The sequence below is a fragment of the Xiphophorus hellerii genome, chromosome 7 (genome assembly GCF_003331165.1).
Source record: "Xiphophorus hellerii strain 12219 chromosome 7, Xiphophorus_hellerii-4.1, whole genome shotgun sequence".
In the NCBI taxonomy this organism is placed as follows: domain Eukaryota; kingdom Metazoa; phylum Chordata; class Actinopteri; order Cyprinodontiformes; family Poeciliidae; genus Xiphophorus; species Xiphophorus hellerii.
The window spans coordinates 31,266,929-31,288,450 of NC_045678.1; the positions used below are offsets into that span (position 1 = coordinate 31,266,929).

Below are 21,522 nucleotides of genomic sequence, written 5' to 3' on the forward strand. Positions count from 1 at the left end.
GCTGGAGAAATTCGTCGTGGTTTTTAGTCAAACACAAAAAAGAAATCTTACAGACACTCCTTTGTTGTTTCCATTTGGCGAAAAAGGAAGTTTTCTCAGTGTCTTGTTTTGTGTTGTTTCCTTCAGTGGTTCTTGGAGCAGCGCCCCCACAGGCCAGGAGGGGAACAGGTTGCTCAAAGGATTTGGTTGGTTTGACTCAGAGTGAAAAAGAACCAAATCTGTTGAAAATTCTTTTTAATTCTGATTTTTTCCTCATTTGTCACATGATGGTTTACAGAAAACAAACTTCCATCTGTTCACATGAATGAATGAACTGGTTATTACAGGGAGTGAAGAATAACACTGACTGTTGCAACATTATGAGCTAACGAGATTAAACGATAACTACAAACTGGACTAACGCCAGGGTTTTTCCAGAGATTCCTGTAATTTCTTCTTAATGTAATTTATGATGAGGCTGGATCATCAGATCTGCAGTTTGGTGATAAATCAGCCGTTTGGACATAAAGTTGAGCTTCATCTTTAAGCTGCAGAGCAAATGAAGCTCTTTGGTTGTTATTGCTAAGTTTTCCTCATGTAAAGTTTCTAACTGCTGCATCATGTTTTTTTCTCTTTTACCAGGTCTGGAGACAGCCCAGTGTTTGTTTTATTGGGGTTGTCATGGTAACAGCAGAAGAGCCGGACCTCTTCTCCGCCGCCGGCTACGCTTCACTACGACATAACGCGATTAGCTTAATCTGCTCAGGCTGGAATAATGACCGTGGCTGTGCAGGATGCGCCATGTTGGCAGGAGACAGGGCTGCAGCGCCGAGCGCCGCCAGCAGGGGGCGCAGTCAGGCTCTGGGAAAAGGCTCCCTAAACCCAGATAATCTAATATATGAGATAATTTAATATATTCCTTCCCAGCAGGGAATGAATGTAGTTAGAGTTACGATGTTGGGGGAGCGACAAGTTTCAGTGTCATTAGGGATGATTTATGCATGAAACACATTTTCCAGATTCCAGATGAATTAACTACAACATGGGGGGTGAGGGAGTCTCTGCCTGCTTTCGTATCCATGGAGACTTCAGAGAGTTTCAGCATCAAAAACATGAACTGATAGCAAAATAGACCTGATGCAATAATCTATTAATTTATTAACCACGTGATAAATTAAAACAAACTCAATTTCCGTTTGCATGATTTACTGTTTTTCTCTATTTAACAAAACCTGGATGATAAAAGTTTTCAGTCTGGAGTTTTGCTCTCAGTTTGTTTCTTTATTCATTTCATCTGTTTGTTTATTTAAAATGTCTTCCAGTTCCAGTGTTAAATGTTCATTAGAATGTTCTTGTGTTATTATTATGCTGTTACTGGAAAATGGTCTGAAGTTCAGTCAGTCAATATGCAGCTCAGGAGAGACTGGCACTGTGTAGCCTGCATGAAAACTGAAACTGCACCCTCCTGGTGAAGCATGGTGGTGGCAGCATCATGCTGTGGGGGCAGTGAAGCAGGTCAGAGTTGGATGAAACTAAATCCAGGAAGAAAACCCAGAAACTGGAGTGGAGGTTACATATGGAGATAATATGGGATGGATTAGATCAGAGGAGATTCATGTCTTAAAATGGCCTAGTCAAAGTCCAGACCTAAATCCATTTGAAAATTTGTGCACCAACTGCTACAAAATGTAAGCAAGTGTGACTCACATATCTCAGCAAAGGTCCAATAATAATAAAGTAATTAAACCTCATGTAACTCTATGCAGACTCTCTGTCTGCGCTTATAAAGATTCACTCACCTCCACATGCTGAAAGCTTCAAGCAGCACCTACTGGAAGGAAGGACGAGTTATTTTCTAACTCGGGGGTTTTCGAGGTGTGTGAGAGCCAGCTAGCCCAGACTGTCTCCTTAGGGCTGGGGTTAAAGTTCATGTACTGAACCGGGCCAACGCTCATCGCCCGGAGTGCTGGCCCGCCCCCAAGATCGGATTCGCCACCTTTCACCCAAACTGGACAATTTGGAATTACTCTGGCAGAGGAGGTTCAGCTGTACCTGGTGCAGTGTTCTCCAAACGAACTCTAATGGGCAGATCACAAAATTACCGGTACAGGTGAACCTCCTCTGCAAGAGCACCTTCTACATCGTCCAGTTTAGGAGAAAGTTGGCGAACGCAATGTGTGCAGAGTTACAAGAATTTGGAGGTGTGTAACCAAGTCCATGAGGCCAAACTACTGGAGCGCAGATGGCCTAGTTCAATCCATCAACTGTAAAGTTAGCTTTACTCACTTTACTAAAAACCGATCCGTTCTGATCCTGGCAGAGGCTGTGAAGTTGCTTAAATGTTAGCAGTTTCTGTTTCTGATTTACTTTATAAAGAACTCTGGCGCCCTCTAGTGGAGACGCACATCACACTTTGAAAACTCTGTTCTAACATTTAGGAATCATTTTACAGCTTTAAGCCTTTCACTAAAAACACTGAGAAAGAAACTAAACTTGGTCTTTCTGCTAACTAGACGTTCCACTCAGAGAAACCGTGTGAAACATTTCGTCAGTAAACAACTTTTAACAAAATGCAAAGCGTTTCCTTCCAGTCCAGACAAACATCAGCCTCAGCTTCAGCTGTCTATTCAGCTGCATTCTCACCAACCCCGGTCTCCCAGTTCTCCCATTCACACTCAAACTGAACCAGTCAGGCCCACTGGGAATGCGAGGTGGGGGGTCACAGCCTCCACTGGTTTTGTTTTTGTTTGAATTATTCTGTTTCAGGAAGTCGAGCAGAGCAGAGTCGGACTTTCCCTCAATATTTTAAAGTTTTCTCTCCACTTTTTCTGCTTCTTCTCTCCGTTTCTGTTCAGGTTTTCCTGGAAAAAGCTCTGAAAGGGAAGCAATACGACTTTGTCTGAAGTTTATCCACATGTGAAATTCTGGGAAGAATTTACCCAAAATGTAGGAAAAAGACCCTGGAGGGGTAAAAAAAACAAAAAAAAAATGCAACAGCGCCTCATACAGTCAAAATATGGTGCAACACCTTTCCTCATCAGGCCTCCAGGCACTAATTCCCCGTATCACCGGCAGAGCCAGCAGCCCGCTGGTGATGCAGCACTTCCTAAAAGGTGAAGATAAAACAAAGATGGCTTCCTGAACAAAACGCTGTTTGACCTCGGAGAACCGAGTTGACATGCAGCGCTGAGCCAGGACGCCGCTAAGAGGCCATGGGACCCGGTGGGACCCACTCTGGTTATTTTCTGGTTCAGTGTTCTCCAGAACCTCTGACTCTTCTGCCTGCTGTGACCCGTTGGGACGGACCGGGTCACAGAGGGAGGAAATGGTTCCAGACAGACAGAGAGGACCCAGGAGGCGGGGTCAGGGTGGGAACAGGCCCCTCTCTCCCCCCCCTCCTGGGAACTGACCCCCGTTCCCTTAGAGACGCATGCTAATCCCTGCCTAGCGCTCATTAGCACACAGGCGCTAACAGGCAGCAACTGTGTGGACGGACGCGCATTAATGAGACAACGGCGCACCCTCACCCTGCCATCACTCCTACCAGCTATTAACATGTTCACACTGTCAAAACTGATCAATGATCAATATTTGCTGGTACATCTCTGATTTACTCCTGCAGAAAGAATCTTTATGTCTAATTTCAAACAGTTTAAGATCCTTCAATAGTGTTTTTATTTGGACTTTTGTTACTTTTAGACATATTTACAGTTTAATGTTTCATACTAACATCAGGAGGCAGAAACACGTCAGCAACAGGAACCCTGTCAATCTGGGAAGGGTTCAAAGGTCATCGCCAAGCTATCTGAAGTCCATCCTCCTCCAGAGAAAGAAAAATAAACTATTACAAAGATTTAAAAGAAAAAATTCAAAAAGTTGTAAATAATAAAGTAAAAAAAGGAGGAAACCAGATCCAGCCCAACGTCACGGCATGAAGCCCCGGAGCGCCGCCTGACTCCGCAGGCCTCAGTCAGCAGGTCAAAGGTCAAAGATCCAAAACACAGCAACGGATCTACAACACAGAAGGAAAAGAAACAAGCTATCCAATGGCCTAGTCAAAGACCAGACCTTAAACTAACTGACAGGTTGAGATGGGATCAAAATGTCTCTACCACAAAATGAAACTTTGTTTTTCACACAGAACCTTTTCTACTAGACCAAATCATTTTAATAATGTTATGATGCATGAAGCTGAAGGTGAGAGAGGTCAAAGGTCACTGGCACTAAGGAGACACGATTGTGAAACAAAATTTCAATCAGGTATTAATTCATGAACTGTGGTTTCCTTTCTGCTGTGGAAATTCTCTGGATCTGAATCAGAACTGAAGAAATTTAACAAACGAGAAAAAATCCAATTATTTAGAGGAATCAGAGCTGAGCCTCATTACATCTCCTTTAAAGGACGTTCAGTTTGACCCGTCCGCCTGGACCAGAACCAGGCCCAGAACCTGGACCAGAACCAGACCCAGTTAGGTAATGTTAAACTGTTCCAGACCCGGACCGGTACCAGACATTCCAGCTGAATAACGTCAGCAAGCAGAGAGCGATCTCACCTCTGATTACACTTCAAACATGACCTCAGTGAGAGGCAGCCATGTTGACTGGGGCAGCGGATGACATCACTCAGAAACATAAATTAAGACGCCTCTCAGCAGCAGTTATTGATTATTTTCACTTTAATAAACTGAAGCTCATCTGAATTTAAATCTCTGGTTATAACAGAGAGCCGCCAGCGTGGAACTAAAGGCCCCGCCCCCAGACAAACAATCCTACCAGAGTGGGCGGAGTCAGGGAATGCTGAGGGGCGTGGCCAAGAACACCGCAGCCAATGAGTGACATTTCCACTGTATCTGTCTAACTTCTCAGATTGTCTAGAGACTTTTTCTCAAAACATCGATTAGCGACGTCCTGAACTTTTTCAAGAAAGCCACGAGAAACAAATCTAGCATCAGTTTTCCAAAAACTCAACAAGCAAAAACTTTTTCAAAAAGCCATCAACAACAAGTGGAGCAACAACTTTATGCAATTTGTGAACCTGCACATTATCCACACTGTTCTGGTTCTGGTGGAGGCTCGGCTAAAATCCGATCTGTTTCCAGTTCTGGGAAACTTTTGTGGCTGAAGGTCGTATCGATCCAGCAGCGGACAGAAACGTCGTCGCTAACGGATCGGACCGGCAGCAGGAAGTGGGCCCGGGTCAGAACAGAGTCAGAACAATAAAACAATCTGGACCCAGAGAGAGAGAAGGCAGCGGCCCACCGATCAGATGCCTGCAGTCATCTGTGCTTACCAGCTAGCATGCTAACAGGCTAGCATGCTAACATGCTAGCTGCCATGGGGACCATATGGCTGCATCCCTTCTGGGGACAGAGTCCAGAAGTTACTTTTATTTATGTTCAGATTCTGATTCAATGCATTCATTCATAATTCATAGAGGACATTTATTGATTTAGGCTGGTTTTCTAGAAATGTTCCAGTTCATTTCATCTAGCAGCAGAAATGAAAGTTGATTCATTTTTTATGAGTTTGGAAACACAAACAAAACAACATGTTGGTTCAGACAGTCTGGCTGAGCGGCCTTTGACTATCCCATCCTGTCAACAGCTCTGGCTCCCATTAACTCAACTGGTTCTGTTAACCAATCAGAAGTCTCCAAAACCATGACATCATCATCTGGTTTCCCTCATCACTTAAAGAGACAGTAATCATTCTGGATTTATTCAGCTGTTCATTTCTACCAATAAGTTTATTAAATTTGATGAATATTTATGAGGCGACTGCATGTTAACGAGTAAATTAGCATAAACAGAATCATTTCTTCATGTTTCCATGGTTTGTCTTTGTTTCCTCTCCGTTTCTCATGTTGCTATCCTGGCCTGGACTCAGGTATGTGTTACATAAATCCATATAAAGCAGGATATTAAGCTTCAGTTTCATTTGTTTTCAGAGAAAATCACAGAGGAGATTTCTGTTTAAACAAAACAAAGCAGTGAACCGTTTTCAGAACCAAAGAAAACAAACGATTCCTGCAGAACATGAATGAGAGAGAACTGAGAACCACACAGTGGAGTTCAACATGAAACCATCTGGACCGTCCGCAGAACCACTGCAGGAGGTCTGAACCACAACAGAGGTCAAGAGGTCAAGGTCACCCGTCGGCGGATCGGACCCGCCGGGTCAGGAAGAACCAGGCTGCAGCTGACCGGGTCAGCTTTGTGGTTTTTATCTGTGCAGAAACAAACGCAGGACATTTCACAGCAGTTTGACTTGGCCTCTACGTTCTGCCTCTGGCAGCAGAACTCAGACTGGACCAGAACCGGTTCTGGGTTTTCACACCAACAGCAGCTCTGCTGAAACATTCCCATGAAAGGAGAATTTAACCCGAGACGTCAGGTTGATCAACGCAGCAGCTCGTTGCTGGGAGTCACTTTGGGCTTCTTATCGTTTTAATTAAACTCATAACTTCAACATGTCGGGGTCAAGGTGACCGAAAGGTCAAAATTATTTCTAAATATTAGAAAATGACGTTTATGTCCAGATATTCTGTCCATCTTATTCAGACAGGATATTAGAGTTTTGCAGCTTTCATGGATATGAATATGAATATAACCACTTGGAAAAACAAACCTGAACAACTGAAAATCTACAAAGATCAAAATAAACCAAAAGCAATATTTGAACCAAAACATCATTAATCAATAAAACGGATACAAGTCAGATAATAATAATAGCAGAAAGGCAAAAATTATGTTTCAAATATGATGGCGGCAGATGGAGAATTTTGTTTTTTTACTCAAGGAAAAACTGGAGACAATTAGGTCATAATTATGTAAGAACACTGCAGATAAATTAGTGTTATTTTTTGTTTTTTTACATTTTCACTAGAACCAGGATGTTTATAGCACTTTCAGGTTTTCTGTACGGCATTAAGTCATTAATTCCAGTTCCTTAAAGATCTGAACTTTCAGACAGTCCAGATTTTTTTTCACCATTTCTAAGGCTTTTATTGTGAAAGTTGCACTGCACTACAAAGCAGAGGAACAAAAGTATTATTCAGGACGTGTTGCTGAGTGTAAGCAGCCCAGTAAACCTGAAATTCTGGGAACAAGTTAAACAGCCAAACCAGGTCAATCTGAATCAAGCATGAATGTTTACTTACGTAGCATTAGCCGCTAGGCGCTAACAGCTGCAGGAGGAGAGGATGTAGCTTCCTTGTGCTAGCAGTCAGCATAAAGAGCCTGGCTGGACCAAAGTGCGGCTACATTTATGAGTTTATGCTCTCGGGTTGCTGTAGTTTCACTGCCTTCCAGATAAACATCAACAAAACATTCTACGTTTTTTGATAAACTCAATATTGTTTTAATATTAAATAACATAATTTAATATTATATTTAGTTTTATCAAGCTTTAAAACTAAATATTAATGCTACTCTTTACCAGGGTAATCATTAGAACCAGTAACATGTCATCCCTGAAACATAGAAGTTAGTTTATGAACCTGACGTGTCTGAGTGACAGATAGAACCACAGCGTATAGAATGTGACCTGTAGACGGTCCCATCAGCTTTCTACTTTAGCTGCCCTGATCCTTGATAAACAAGGTTTTAAATATTCTTGAAGTAAATTATTTCCCCATAATTTCTTAAATCTTTTAGATTACAGAAGGCAAAAAATATTTTCTGGATTTTTTAAAGGAATCTAAATCATAATTAGCTTTTGGACACATGCTAACTGTGATAGCAAAGGCTTAAGGTGAGCTAAGGTCAATTGTCGCCTTGTATTTTCATGGATAATGACACATCTGAGGATCAAAAACAAGGAAAACAAAACAGTTTGGAAGTGCTCATTGTATGCTAACTGCTGCTAGCAAAACAAGCTAACCTCTATCCATTACTCAGCATTTTACACAGCACTGTGGCAACAAAGAGCAGCTAATCTGGGACGGATGCCATTTTGGATTTTCAGGTTGTTCTTCATGAGAAATCCTTGATATTCTGTCTTTAAAGGGAGTTTGTTGTTCTGAATAGTTCAGGTAAACTGGGATCAATAGTGTGGAATTCACAGTGTCCTGATGCCAGGTGTGTTGCTATCGTCATACTTTGTTCTACATGATGGGCCATCCACACAGGTTTAAAGGTCCGTTAGGTATGTCTGTGGACCTTGCAAGAGGTCAAAGGGTCAATTACCAGATCTGGTTTTCAGAGGACAATGAAACCATGTGGAGCTGTGGGAATGATGGCAATTAGACTCTTCTTACGCAACAAACTATAAAATTACACAACCTTTATGTTAAGAAAGGAGGTCAAACAGCCCAACTATTTCATTAAAATAGGAGTAAAAAAGATGTAATTTTTCTGACAGGATAAAGGTGGAAGTGACTCTCGGTTTGATTCTGAATCCCTGAGTCTTCAGGCCGTGGGAGGGTTGAGACGAATGTATCCAGTGGAGCAAACACAAAGCGGGGGGTCTGCTGGTGGTGGGTGGGAGGACAAAACAAAGCTCCACAAGTTGCATAAATCAGTGGAGCAAAGTGTTAACCTCCATTATTCTGCTGCTTCACACATTTCAAACATGAAACCAGCCACAGATTTTAAAAAATCACCGATCGCCACAACGCAACGAGAGCAACCAGATGGGTCAGATGTTGGATTTAAAACGTGGAGCGCTCGTCTTACAACAGGCTGGGGATCAAAATAACTCCAGAGAGAAAGAAAAGAGGATTTAAACGAGGTTGAAGCTGGGAAAGGAGGAGGTGGAGACGGTCCTGATGACAACAGGAAGCTGTAAACAGTCACAACCTGCTTCCATTACAAAGGGCCAAAAATGTCAATATTTCACTAAAGTCGAAAAACTATTTTACAATGGCGACGTTTCTGTTAACTGAGAAACGCAATTTAAATCACACGACTAAGTTTGTTGATACAAAAAGTCATTAAAAATCATCCTCCTCCTACTTCCTGTCGTCTTCTTTGTCTTTTCCACCAGTAGTAACATCCGGTTGTGGATCACATGATTTATGTGACGCAAAAAAAGTGTTTCCATCACAGCTTTTCAAAATACTTTCATTTAGATGCGGTCAGAAAATCACTAACGTAGAAAAGTTTAGTGTTTTCTCTCTTTCTGCAGGTGACTTCTGGAGTGTTTCCTCATGATTTTTCTCTCCTCTACTTCTATTTCTTCATGTATTTTCTTTTCTGTCTGCATGTCCATTCAATTTTAAATAAACAGAAATCAGCATCATGTGAAAGCCATCATGTTCAGCTTGTGACAGTAAACCACCTTGAGTCCCTCACTAGGTGGCGCTGGACTTTTTTAAAAAACGACTGCTGAGCTCAGACGGATCGGATCCACACCTGATCAGCAGCCGCAGTTTCTGAGATCAAATCCCCCCGACTGACACCTTTTCCAGTCGCTTGGCACCAATCTGATCCAGAATAACAACGACTCCTGAATGTCAACACCTTTGAAAACTCTGGCTTTATTCCGAGGTCGTCTCTGAGAAACCTGATAAAATCTCTGGACTCCTTTTTGGCCTTCATTAATTATTCAGCGTGTTTGGTGGGTCGAAGCTCTCCTCTGACGGCTTTGTGTTTATTTTGCGCCGACTGTTTGCCCCAAGCGTCTTGGCTTCATTTCCTGCCTCCTTCAAGTCGTTTCGGCCATTTCCCAGGACTTTCCTCTGGATTTTCTTTCTGCTGGAGGAGGAATCAGCGTTTATCCAGGAGCAAACTTTCTCCTGAACCTCCAGGTTGCGGAGCGGATCCTGTCTGGTTCTTTGAGGCGGCCCGTTTCCTGGACGGGGAACTCAGACTTTCATCCTGAGATTTCCTCTTCATGACGGAGTTATCAGCTGTAGAGTCAACATGAGCTCCAGACCTGATTGTCTCCATAATAATCTGGTTATAATGAGCTCTGAAACATTTAATATGATATAAAATTGATTTATACAGTACAGTTTCAGACAAAGTGTTTACATTATTAGCTTTACAGTGTTAAATTATTTAATAAAGTCCATTTGTAGTTCTAAACATATTTAGTTTATCATTATTAGTTTAATGATAAACTACTAATCCTAGTTTATTGTAATAAAAACATTGAGATTCCCTGATCTGCAAGTTGCTAATTGTCCTTTTTTAGTGTTTTATGGTCCTAATGGAGGCTTTCAACATTCTGGGAGGTCCTTTAAAGCTGTGGGGTGAAAGGTCACGACAATGAAGCCTGTGGATGGACGTATTGAGCTGATCTACTCAGAACAATCGGCTTAAAGCCACCAAATATGATTTTAAATGGAGGATTTTCTACAGACATTAATCATTAAGATCCTACTGCAGTGAAAGTGAACAGAAACTAGGAGCTGAAGTTGATTATTAATTAAAACGCTCAGCAAGAACAACTCCCAACCTGAACCTGTCCTGGGACACTTTCAACCCTGACACTCAGTTTTTGTGTTTATTCTGCAGAAACTGGACCAAACAAAGTGTCACTTTAAAGATATAAACTGTTTTCCAGCTCAAGCAGAAGATCAGAAGTTCCTGGCAAACGTAGAATCGTGTCTGGAAAGGAAGCTAAAAGCAAATAGCTGAGGATTAAGTTGACAAAGGATTTTAAATCAGAGATATTAACCGATCCGGAGGGGGAGGGAAGGTGAGTCCAAATTAAAGAGGCTTCAGCACCAAACAAAGCTCAGCCTTCAACACGGGGCTCAGATTGAACCTCGCCCCTTTAAGTGAGCCCGCTTTGTCGCCCCGCGCTCTGATCCAGTCAATCAGTGACCCGCGGCTTAGCTGGGGGGCTTTGAGCTCCTTTACGACCCGGAGCCCCAGCCCCTCCACCTCGCCTACCGTTCCTCAAAAGGAAGAATGGTAATTAACTGATGAAGAGCTCAGTGAGATTATCCGGCCCCCCCGCCGGGCGCCGGCGGTGCGGTCGTGTCCCGGAGGAGAGCGGCCCGATGAGGAGGGACGGATCTGAAAAGGTCCATTCAGACCCGACCGCTTTCATCTCAGAGCGGCGATCAGCGACGGGAACGCCACTTCACACCCGCACAAACGTAACGCTTAAAGACGGAATGTCAGACGGAGGTCCAAACACGGGGAGCGCGGGCCGGACCGGACCGGAGCACAGACCGGACCGGACCAGATCAGAATGCAAACACAACCCGGCTGTGAGCGCCGACACACTGGAGCAAAAACATTCAGACTCCTTCCCTAAAGTCGCATTGGAAACATTTTTCCAGCTTTTCCAGTGGATAACGACCAGTGGCGTTCCCAGGGCCGGATTCAGGAGAATCAGGGCCCCTGGGATGGAGAAACTTCTGGTTCCCCATCCCAAAAAACAAATAAATAAAAATAAGCATTTTACTCATGCACATTAAAGTACATGCAGCGGTGAAAATGTCCCATGTGATTTGGCTCCATGTTGGTCCCAAAAAGATATTTGGTCACATATTTGAGGATTATATACATTAATAAAAATGTATATAATCTTCATATTGGCCTGTGAGTTTTATATAAGATACAATGTAAAACATTTCATTTCATTAAAAATGAACAGTCTAAATCTTTGGCCAGTATCATAAAAAAAAACCACTTTAGTTTTTCCATCATGTTAAGTCTTTCTCTGGAGCGTTGCCTTGATTCCTTCGTGTTTCAGAAATACTTTCATCTCCATGGCAACCATTCAGTTGTGAAAACGCCTGAGTGGACTTAGCTCCACCTTGGAGGCACAGCTCCTCCCCCACTCAGCTCCTTCAGACTAGCCAGCAGCAATTAGCAAACAGCTGGTGGAGCTGCTGAGCTCGTGACAGCAGCTGCTGCTCAGTGAAATGCTGGTAAAAACGTTAAAGGGTTGACAGAGGAGCCATGTTGGGATGACTTCATGGAGGTGGAGCTTCAGAAAGAGCAGGAGCTTCTTAAAGAGACAGAGACCCAATTTCAAGGTGATAAGATTACAAAGTAAACATTCTTTTAAGTCATATCTGATACATATGGGATTTTTAGAACATAGTGTTATAAAAGTGTAATATAATTACTAATATAGTTACTTAAACATAAAACTGCCGTTTAAAGCTGAATAAAAGTGAAAAAGTGGTTTAACGTCTCCATCTGTCGTTCAGACTGGATCAGATCATGAGGATCTTTTGCTTGGCGACAGATTGAAGCAGAAACAATCATTACACCAAAACTCAGAATGAAAACATGAGAGTAAAAGATTCACACGTCTAATGACGACCAAACCCAACAAACGTTCTGAGACAAATCAGAACCAAACCATTTCACATGAAACCAACTCACTGAATCTAAAACTTTCTCCCTGAGCTGAAAGCAGCAGCTCATTTCAGAGGCCCCACGCAGCCGGGCCCTCGCCCCGCACCCAGCCCCCGACACGTCGGACCACCCAGAGCATCTCCTGACCCGGCGCCGCCGCTCGGCCTCGGTTCTGACGGATCTCACCCAGAACATGCAGGACAGGCAGACCCAGGTCCGAGCCGCAGGCAGGCTGAGGGAGACGGACGGCATGATGCTTCCTCAGGGTGAGCCCGGCCGCTGGCCGCAGGAAGGTCATGACCCCTCTGGACCGCACCGTGCTCCGCTGTCCGCTCCGGATCAGAACCAGGCTGCCTCTCTGAGCCGCTCCGTTGCTCTGAGGGAAACTTTCACAAAGCGTTTCTCCTCCAGCTGGGGGTTTGGCTGGGGGAGGGGGTGCTCCGCTCGCCCGTTTCTCCCTCTCTCTCTTCAGACCTCCGACTCTCACTGCCTTTCATTTCATTCATTGCCCCTCTGCCCCTCCCCCTCCTGTTTCTGCGTCCTTTTTAATATTTCATCAGCTCTGCCTCCGTTTGCCCTTCAGATGAACACGTTTCCCCTGACAACAGGAAATGCAGCCGCGACATTTAGTCTCAGTCCTGGTTGGAAAATCTGCATTAAAAACAAAAAACTTTTCTTTCTTTAATTTAGAGCGATTAAAACTTTCAACAAAACAAATGCAGGATAGAAAAACACAAGTAGCATCATCAAATATGTGCAGGAAGGAAAATCAGATTCTCATCCAGTCCGGTCCATAAGTTTACATACACTACTGCTTCAAATGTAAATCTGGTCAAAAACTTTAATTTCTTTCTTACAAATTTCAGCAAAACCAATACAGAAAATAAATTCTATAAAATATTATGTAAAACAAAAGGTGTGAGAATCTAAAGAGAAGAAGACATGGTGGTGGCAGCACCATGCTGTGGAAGGACGGAGTTAAATCAGCAGAAGAAGAGTTGAGATGTTATGGTTCAGATCAAAGCTGATTTATGGGCTAGAATGGCCTAGTCAAAGTCCAGACTAAGCTCTCTTCAAAATAGGTGGAACCTAAACTAGAAGACCAGAGGAGGTTGATGCACGCCGCACTTTTCAGATTTTATTTGTAAAAAAAAAGTTGTTGTTTTTTTTACTTCAGTTCAGGTTGTTCATAAATTACATAAAAGTTATTGTTTCTAAGATGAAAAATGAGAAAAGTGATCAATAGTTAATCTGAGTTAGACTGACGTTCTCAGATGTTCTCCATCCAGTCGGAGGTTTTCCCAGCATGCCCGGTGTTCGGATCTGGACTGGAAGCTCCTGATGACGCAACACAAACAAACACACACCCTCCGTTGCCATAAACACACACCCGTAAACACACACCCTCCGTCGCCGTAAACACACACCCTCCGTCGCCATAAACACACACCCGTAAACACACACCCACTCAGGCTCACAATTAGCTGCTGTGTTGTATTCAGGTCTGCCAGTTTCTCACACACTGTTCAAACACACAGAGTCAGACACACCCAGAAACACACGCACCCCCCCCCCCCCACACACACACACACAGCGTTAATCTGCTGGCATTTCCTCCACACTGAGACGCCCGGCTAAAAAGAAAGTCCACTCCGTCTTCAGACCTGGCATCTTTCAAAACGAGGCTCTGAAATTAAATCAAATTCAACTTTGATGCTGAAGTTAAATCAAAATAAAAGCTGAAACTGAAGAGTTAGCATCCAGGTGCTAATGAGCTAATCTCATTAGCATGAAGCTCAGAGAAACGACAACCTGACAGAATAATTATTCAAAGTATCAGTGACGTCATTCTGACTGGTCAAAATGTTGATAGAAATATCTGAAATAAAAAAGTAATCTGGATTTTTTTAAAACTTCATTATATCTCTAATTCATTTGGAGTCAAACTAACAGTTGTAGAAATCACTAATTTAGTTTTGCTGAGTCATAATTTGCTCAAAATCTCTGCAAAAGTTGAATCTTATATCTTTAATACATCTTTAATTAGAAATATTATAAGTAAAAAAAACTTCTTAAATTTACTTCATGACTAGTTATAATTTAGTTGCTAATACCTGGAAAATGTTTCAGAAAGTCAGTAATTCATTACAGATATTTATAATTAAAGACAACTTAATGATAAATCTGGCATAATTTATTTAATATCAATTCAATTGAAAAATACTGTATTGATTCCCAAAGAGAAATTCAGTGTTGTTTTAACTCATTAATTCAAAGAGTTATTGTAGCTGATGGCTGTTTGCAGGAAAGATCTCCTGTAGCAGTCTGTGTTACAGCGAATTTGTAAAAGCCTCTGTCTAATTACTAAAGACTAGTTAGAATGTAATTAGATTATTAATTATATTAATAAACTAATATGTCTGTCTATAAACCAGTTTCAGATTTCTGGAATAAAAGTGCACTGAAGCTGATTTTATGTTAAAATGGCTTGCCATAAACCACTGATGTACAGTAAAATAAAATAAAATGAAAACAGATTCCGATAACTGGAACCAACCAGCTGATCGGTAACCTGTTCCTGCACCGCATGTGGTGACAGTGGAGAGAAAAAACTCCCCGTTAACAGGAAGAAACCTCCAGCAGAACCAGAACCAGAACCTGAACCAGAACCAGAACCAGAAGCCATCTGCCAGTCGACTGGAGGTTTGAGGAAACAGAAGAACTGAACCAAGAGAACTTCATAAAGCTGTGACTCCGTTGACTTTTTACAAAGTATCGCATTAGAAAAGCTTAACAGAAACGGCAAAATTCAGAATAAATTTCTCAATTTTGCAAAAAAAGTTTTACGCTCGTTTTTTTGTCTTTTCTTAAACAATGAAGAGTTAAAGTGGAGATGAAAACATGTTCTAATGACTCAACGCTGCCATCCACTGGTGGCTCTGTGCCTGACCAGAGGCACCAAACCTCGAGCTACATGCTAGTTAGCATCTTCTACTTCCTGTTTATTCCAGCCATGCGTAGCGTCAACATGATGACATCATGCTTTATGAAGCCGGTTTGATTCTCTGAACCAGTTCATGGAAACACAGAAACTTGGCATTTTTACGACATTTTAAAAGTTTGATCAGGATGAAACCATAACTACTGTTACTGTAAAAAGTCAATGGTAGTAACAGCTCCTTTAGTGGCTTCATCTAGGAGAGAAACAGGTAAACAGGTTGAGAGAGAGTTAGAAAGCAGTAGCAGGACTCCAATTCTAATGGAAAATTGAGTGGAAGAAAAATAACCAACAGAGATAAATGAACAAAGCCGTCTACCAGAACATTTCAGATTTCTTTCTGCTGATGATCCTCATGGAGAATCTTTATTTCCCAGCAGGCCTTGGTACCAGCTTTAGTTACCATGGTGACGGACAGAATCTGGAGGTCGTCATGAAGAGGAAGATGATGAAGACGAGCTCAGCAGGACCTCAGGCTGTTCCCAGCTGTACCTGCAGCGCCCTCTGGTGGCCACGAGGCAAAATGAGCCCAGAGAGCAGCAGAAACAGGAAGCAGTGATGACAGAGGGGGGCGTGTCCTCACATGGGTTGGGTGGGGGCTGGGGGGGTTGTTGACACAGAGAGGAAGAACCCCCCCCCACCAGGGACACACCCTGCCCCGCTCTGACTCCCCTCGGCTGAAACAATGCCCCCCTCAGCTCACATGTGCTGAAACGTTTCTCTGTCCTCTGAAGGAGCTGCAGCCAATCAGCACAGAGCTCAACGCCGCCCCCTACAGGCCGCCTGCAGCCACAGCATGAAGGAAACCAACCAGAGCAGGAAACTACAAACAGGAGAAACGTTAAATATTCTTTGTGAAGTGGATGGATATAATATACAAATTTCCCTTTCTGAAATCAGGGACATAGACTGAAATGTTTCAAGCCGTAATTTCTTGTAATGTTGATTATTATGACTCACAAATATATCAAATCAATACAAAGGATGTTTTAAAGAGAAATATTTGGTTTCTGTGAATTATGTTCACTTTTATGTAATGTTTGGTTGTGGCTCCTTTGATTGAATTCCTGCATCATCCTTGGTTCTGGTGTCTCATCTTCCTCTGTGTAATACTCCATAGCAATTTCGCTAATACACTAATCTGCTAATCTGCTAATCTCTTAGCGCTTTAGCCAACTTAACTTCAGATACATTTTTCCATATAGTTTCTAAAGAGCTAATTTATTTGGCTGTTTTGTAAACTTTCAGATGAATGAACATCAAAATTCGAGTTGAAGTTTTGGTTATCGACTTCAAATATTCATGCTCTTATTTTGAAGGTGATATGGACACAGCAGTTCTGCTTCCTCTCAAGTTTTCTCTCTTTTTTTCTCAATAATCATTTCATACAAGAAAAAAACAAAAGACAGACAGCAGAGAGCCAGATATAGACATAAACACAGTAACTAAAGGTGTTATAGAACATGTTTATGTCAAAATTAAATCGTTGCTTAAGGGCAGGCATAATAGTGAAAGTATTGATTTAGCATTAGCTTCTGCTTCTGCTAAGTAGCCTAGCTAAGAAATAAATCTAGAGCTGGAAACTAGAGATCAGGCTGAACTCTGACGTTAACCTTCACATAGAGTCGGCCCTCCATCAGCTGAAGAACATTTCCAGGACCTGCTGTTGTCATAGCAACCTTCCAGACCTCTCAGGTCATCTGGTTCTGGTTCTGACGCAGAGCAGAACCAAACCTGGAGACGCAGCATTCAGCTTCTATGCACCACAAATCTGGAACAAACTTCCAGAAAACTGAAAAACAGCTGAAACACTGAGTTGCTGACTGCTACAGCAGCAACTGCTTGGATGAGATATTTAGTAGACGATATTTCCTGAATTTTTAAGATGCAGAAACTCAAAATGAGCAAAAATCTCACAATATTCAGCAAGAACAAGACAGGAAGTTAACATGGCATCATTACTCCTAATACTCCAGGCAGATGTCCAGTAAAGTCTGCATACGTGTGTGTGCATGTGTGTGTCTGTGTGTGTGTGTGTGTGTGTCAGCACAGCATCAGGGTGGAAAGACGTTAGCAATGACCTCAGAGAAGCAACTGTTCTCCAGTGAGAGGCTCGGTGTTTTCCAGCTGCTTTTAGAAACCAGAAATCTGAACAAACTGAGGATAAAAACCGAAATCATTTCCGGCAGCCGTCCTTCAGCCTCTCAGTGCTGCACCGCTGTACCTGGCTGCTGCCGCTCCTCAGCTTCCAAAACGGAAAGATGCAGAAGAAGAACAATTTCGCCCAACTGAAGACAATGTGGAGGCACCAGTGAACTCCTCCCATCCTGTCCTGGACCCGTCCTGGACCCGTCCGGCTCTGCTCGTCTCACCGGGGACGAAAACAGGACACTTTCTGTCCAATTAAAGCAAAATCACGTCTCTTCTCCTGCGCCATCCCTCCATCCAACAAGCCTTCCGTCTCTGGATGCAGCGACATTAAGGACAGAAATGGGCGGGGCGGGTTGGGTCGGGCAGAACCGCCTGGTATGGAGCCAGGCACTTAGAATGATGGGAAAAGGCTGGGGGGGCAGAGGGGCGTCTGCAGTTTAATGTAGAAACGACGGCGCGGGGAAACGAAGGAGCGTTTTAATCTGGAATCGGTCCAACCCGCCTGATGGAACCAGAACAAATGATACAGAACCGCTTTCTCACCGAACCCACAACCAACCGTTCAAGGTTCTGAGAAAAGATTTAATATGTGTAATTTTAAAATATTTTTTACATACAAGATTTCAGAGCTGGAACTATAGATGCACCGATCCAGTTTTTCACTTCCGATACCGATACCGATATCTGAGTATCGGTCGATACAGAAAAACAACCGAACTGATTTAAAACGTTTCCTTTTTTTTCAAATACAGACAAAAATGAACTAAATTAATTTGGTAACATTACAGAGCAATTAAATATAGTTTTCTAAGTTTGGCCAAACATGTAAAAACAAATATAATTTATTCAGTCAGTGGAATCAGGAGAAAAACAGCCAATGTAAAATAAATAAAGAAACAAATTAACAAAATTTAACTGCACAAACATATCTTCTTTCAAATGGTTCAGAAAGTTTAATCTGGAATTCTAAAAATAAAGTAAAATAAATAATAAAGCATAGAACTAGACTGAATAGATCGTCACAGATATCCAAATTATTGTCGACATCGGGACCAATACAGATCAGATCAGTTCATCGCTAGCTAGAACCTTAGAATGAACTCGCTTTGGGTGTGGCAGTAAATCTGATGTACAGCTACATCCGCTAACATCCGATAACAACTGCTAACTTCCGCTAACATCCGCTAACAACAGCAGCTTCTCTCAGCCAACCAAGGGTTAATTTCTCTTACTACAGTGAATGTAACCAGTTACTGCAGTCAATGTAACCAGTTACTGCAGTCAATGTAACCAGTTACTGCAGTCAATGTAACCAGTTACTGCAGTCAATGTAACCAGTTACTGCAGTGAATGTAACCAGTTACTGCAGTCAATGTAACCAGTTACTACAGTGAATGTAACCAGTTACTACAGTGAATGTAACCAGTTACTGCAGTCAATGTAACCAGTTACTGCAGTGAATGTAACCAGTTACTGCAGTGAATGTAACCTGTTACTACAGTGAATGTAACCAGTTACTACAGTGAATGTAACCAGTTACTACAGTCAATGTAACCAGTTACTACAGTCAATGTAACCAGTTACTGCAGTGAATGTAACCAGTTACTACAGTGAATGTAACCAGTTACTGCAGTGAATGTAACCAGTTACTGCAGTCAATGTAACCAGTTACTGCAGTGAATGTAACCAGTTACTGCTCAGCTCCTGAACTGAAACAATCCTGGCAAACAGACAAGGAACCAAACTGTTGTCTTCCTGTTCTCTGCAGGACAAACAATGGGTCGGTTTCGGCCGGGTCACACCGGGCCGGCTGAGCGCTCAGCCTGGTTAGACCAGAGGTCACCGGGTCACGGGTCATTGTTCCCCTCAGAACAGGAAGTGACCAGTCACGCTGTCAGAACGCGAGTCTGCAGGTGGCGACATCATCGGGTGAACGGGAACCGACTCCGTCAGGCAATCCAGTCAGAAAACATCCATAAAAACGGCCATCAGAACCAGAACATCAGAACCGTCCATCTGAAAACTCGACTGAAGTCCAACTGTTTTCTCAATATTCATTCATTTCAAACTTCAAACTAAACAATTAGCTTCAAACTAAATGTTTAGTTTATTTAGATTCAAACTAAATTTCTAGTTTGAAGCTAAAACTAGAAATTTATTTACCCTCCAACTAAATATTTATCCAAACGATATATATCTGGCTTGATAACTGAAAAGCATATCAACTAAATATTTACCCTCAAACTAAGTAACTAACTTACTAACTAATTATTTAGCCCCCATCTAAATATATAGTTTGCTGACTAAATATTTAGCTCTGAATATTTAGTTTGGATCTGTGACAATTACAAATTAATGAATAACAGTGAAAATTTGACTTTGAAACATAAACTTTTGAATTTCTTTGCTTCTCATGACAAACTAAATAACCAAAATTATTGTTAATTTCTAACTTTTTCCTGTTTTCTTGGAGGCTCTTGATTAAATGCAAAGAAAAACGATTCCAGAAATCTTTTATGCTCGTTGCTAAAAGCAGTTTCAAAACAATCCAAAGCATCAGTCCTGACGCTGTGTTGTCGGGTTTGACCCCTGACCCCTGACAGACTCACCAGCCAGAGGGACATCGCTGAGTTGGGTCTGAAGAACCAGGAGCCGTTATTCCCTCCACAGATCCAGAGCCGATGGACTGGGAGCGTTGGGACGCACTGACCAGCGCCAGCCCAGCAGTCTGGCTCCGTTCCACCAGCTTCCTGAGCTGCATTGTTCCAGCGGTGCAGAAGGAAACACGTGAGCGACGTGGAAAGCTGGAGTCAAGAGATCACTGCATGGAAAGTGGGAACAACCGGAGTCGATTGTTTTCTCTTATCTGCTCCAAACGAACCCAGAGAAGTCCGACAGGTTGGTCCAGACGACAGCAGGTCCAAACCGTTAAATGGTAGAAATAGCATTTTATCAAGTTCAGACTCCAAAACATTTACATCCAGTCATTATCCTCATGGTTTGCTAACAGGAAAAAATCAGTCAGAAACAGCACTTCTTGTGTTTTCTCAGTTTTTTTAAGTCCAGACTGGAAACAGCCTGATGCAGATTCAAATGTTTCCAACATTTTTTCTTTGTTGCAACTTTTCCATCAGAAAACAAACTTTAAACCGTCTTCAAACTTCTATTTTTATTATTAAGTCATTAAAATAAGCCTCCTGGCTGCAGACAAACAAAGCAACGCTCTGTACAGGGAGGTCAAAGGTCAAGGACGTCCCTCTGGCTTCAGAGGGACGGTTAATGGAAGCCATGTTGGATCCATGGGACATCAACATGGCCGCAGTCTCAACATGACTCACAGAGGTTTCAGACGCAGAGGAGGCGTCTTCTTCTCTGGCTGACAAAATGGTGGCCATGTTTCTGTTCTGCACACAGAAACTGGATATTTACCATCCGACATATTTACCACGATATTTACTATACGATCTGATCACCAAGATAAGAACCAGAGGGGGAACGCAGGCGGACATGAGGCGGTTTGTAGAGAGGAAGGAGCAGCTAAGAGCTGACGGAGGCGGTTTGTGTTCATGGATCCTGAACAATCTGAAAACCTGAAGTGAAACATCCAGGATTCATTCCTCAGAAAGCCTCCAGAAACAGGAGCTTTCTGTGAGCTCAGAGCGCTCACTGCCCCCTGCTGGTCACTTCAGACACTGCAGGCTCTGAGTTTCGGTTACAAGCAGCGGTGGAAGCAGCTGCTGTTCTTACAGAAATAACTGATACCTGATAAGCAGACTAAATTAGTCATGAAGTCTGTGAATAAAGATCAGATCTAACGCTGCACACGCTCTGGTTCTCACATGTTCTGACTAATTTAACACATGATCCGATGCAGACATGGAGAAAAAAAACAAAACCAAACAGGTGAATCCAGGAGCCTTAAGAGAGAAAAAATACATTTATTTGTTTCAAATGATTAATATGGCTAGAAATACATTAAGAGATGTCAATAATTCAATTCCTTGATCATTTTTTCCTGTATATGTTTTGTAGTTTTGTTTTGTTAACGCTCTGACTGTGTCTGTGTATTCCAGTTAACAATTAATCGATTACTAAATTAGCCGGTTATTGCAAAAATCGCTTCTTCAC

At 42.4% G+C, this 21,522-nt stretch overlaps 1 protein-coding gene across 10 annotated transcripts in view; it reads right to left on the reverse strand.

Annotated features, from left to right (window-relative positions):
- The window catches only part of tns1b (tensin 1b), a 115,563-nt gene that overhangs the window by 82,189 nt on the left and 11,852 nt on the right, over positions 1-21,522 (reverse strand). Inside the window, exon 1 of one of the 10 annotated variants that reach the window (XM_032567643.1) lies at positions 20,004-20,103. The exons of 8 other annotated variants lie outside the window; for them this stretch is intronic. In XM_032567643.1, coding sequence (XP_032423534.1) covers positions 20,004-20,018 — 15 coding nt within the window. In that variant the 5' untranslated portion in view covers positions 20,019-20,103. Of the gene's footprint in view, positions 1-12,431; positions 12,513-20,003; positions 20,104-21,522 lie in introns of those variants that run through there. One more of the 10 variants, XM_032567639.1, reaches the window with a different exon arrangement.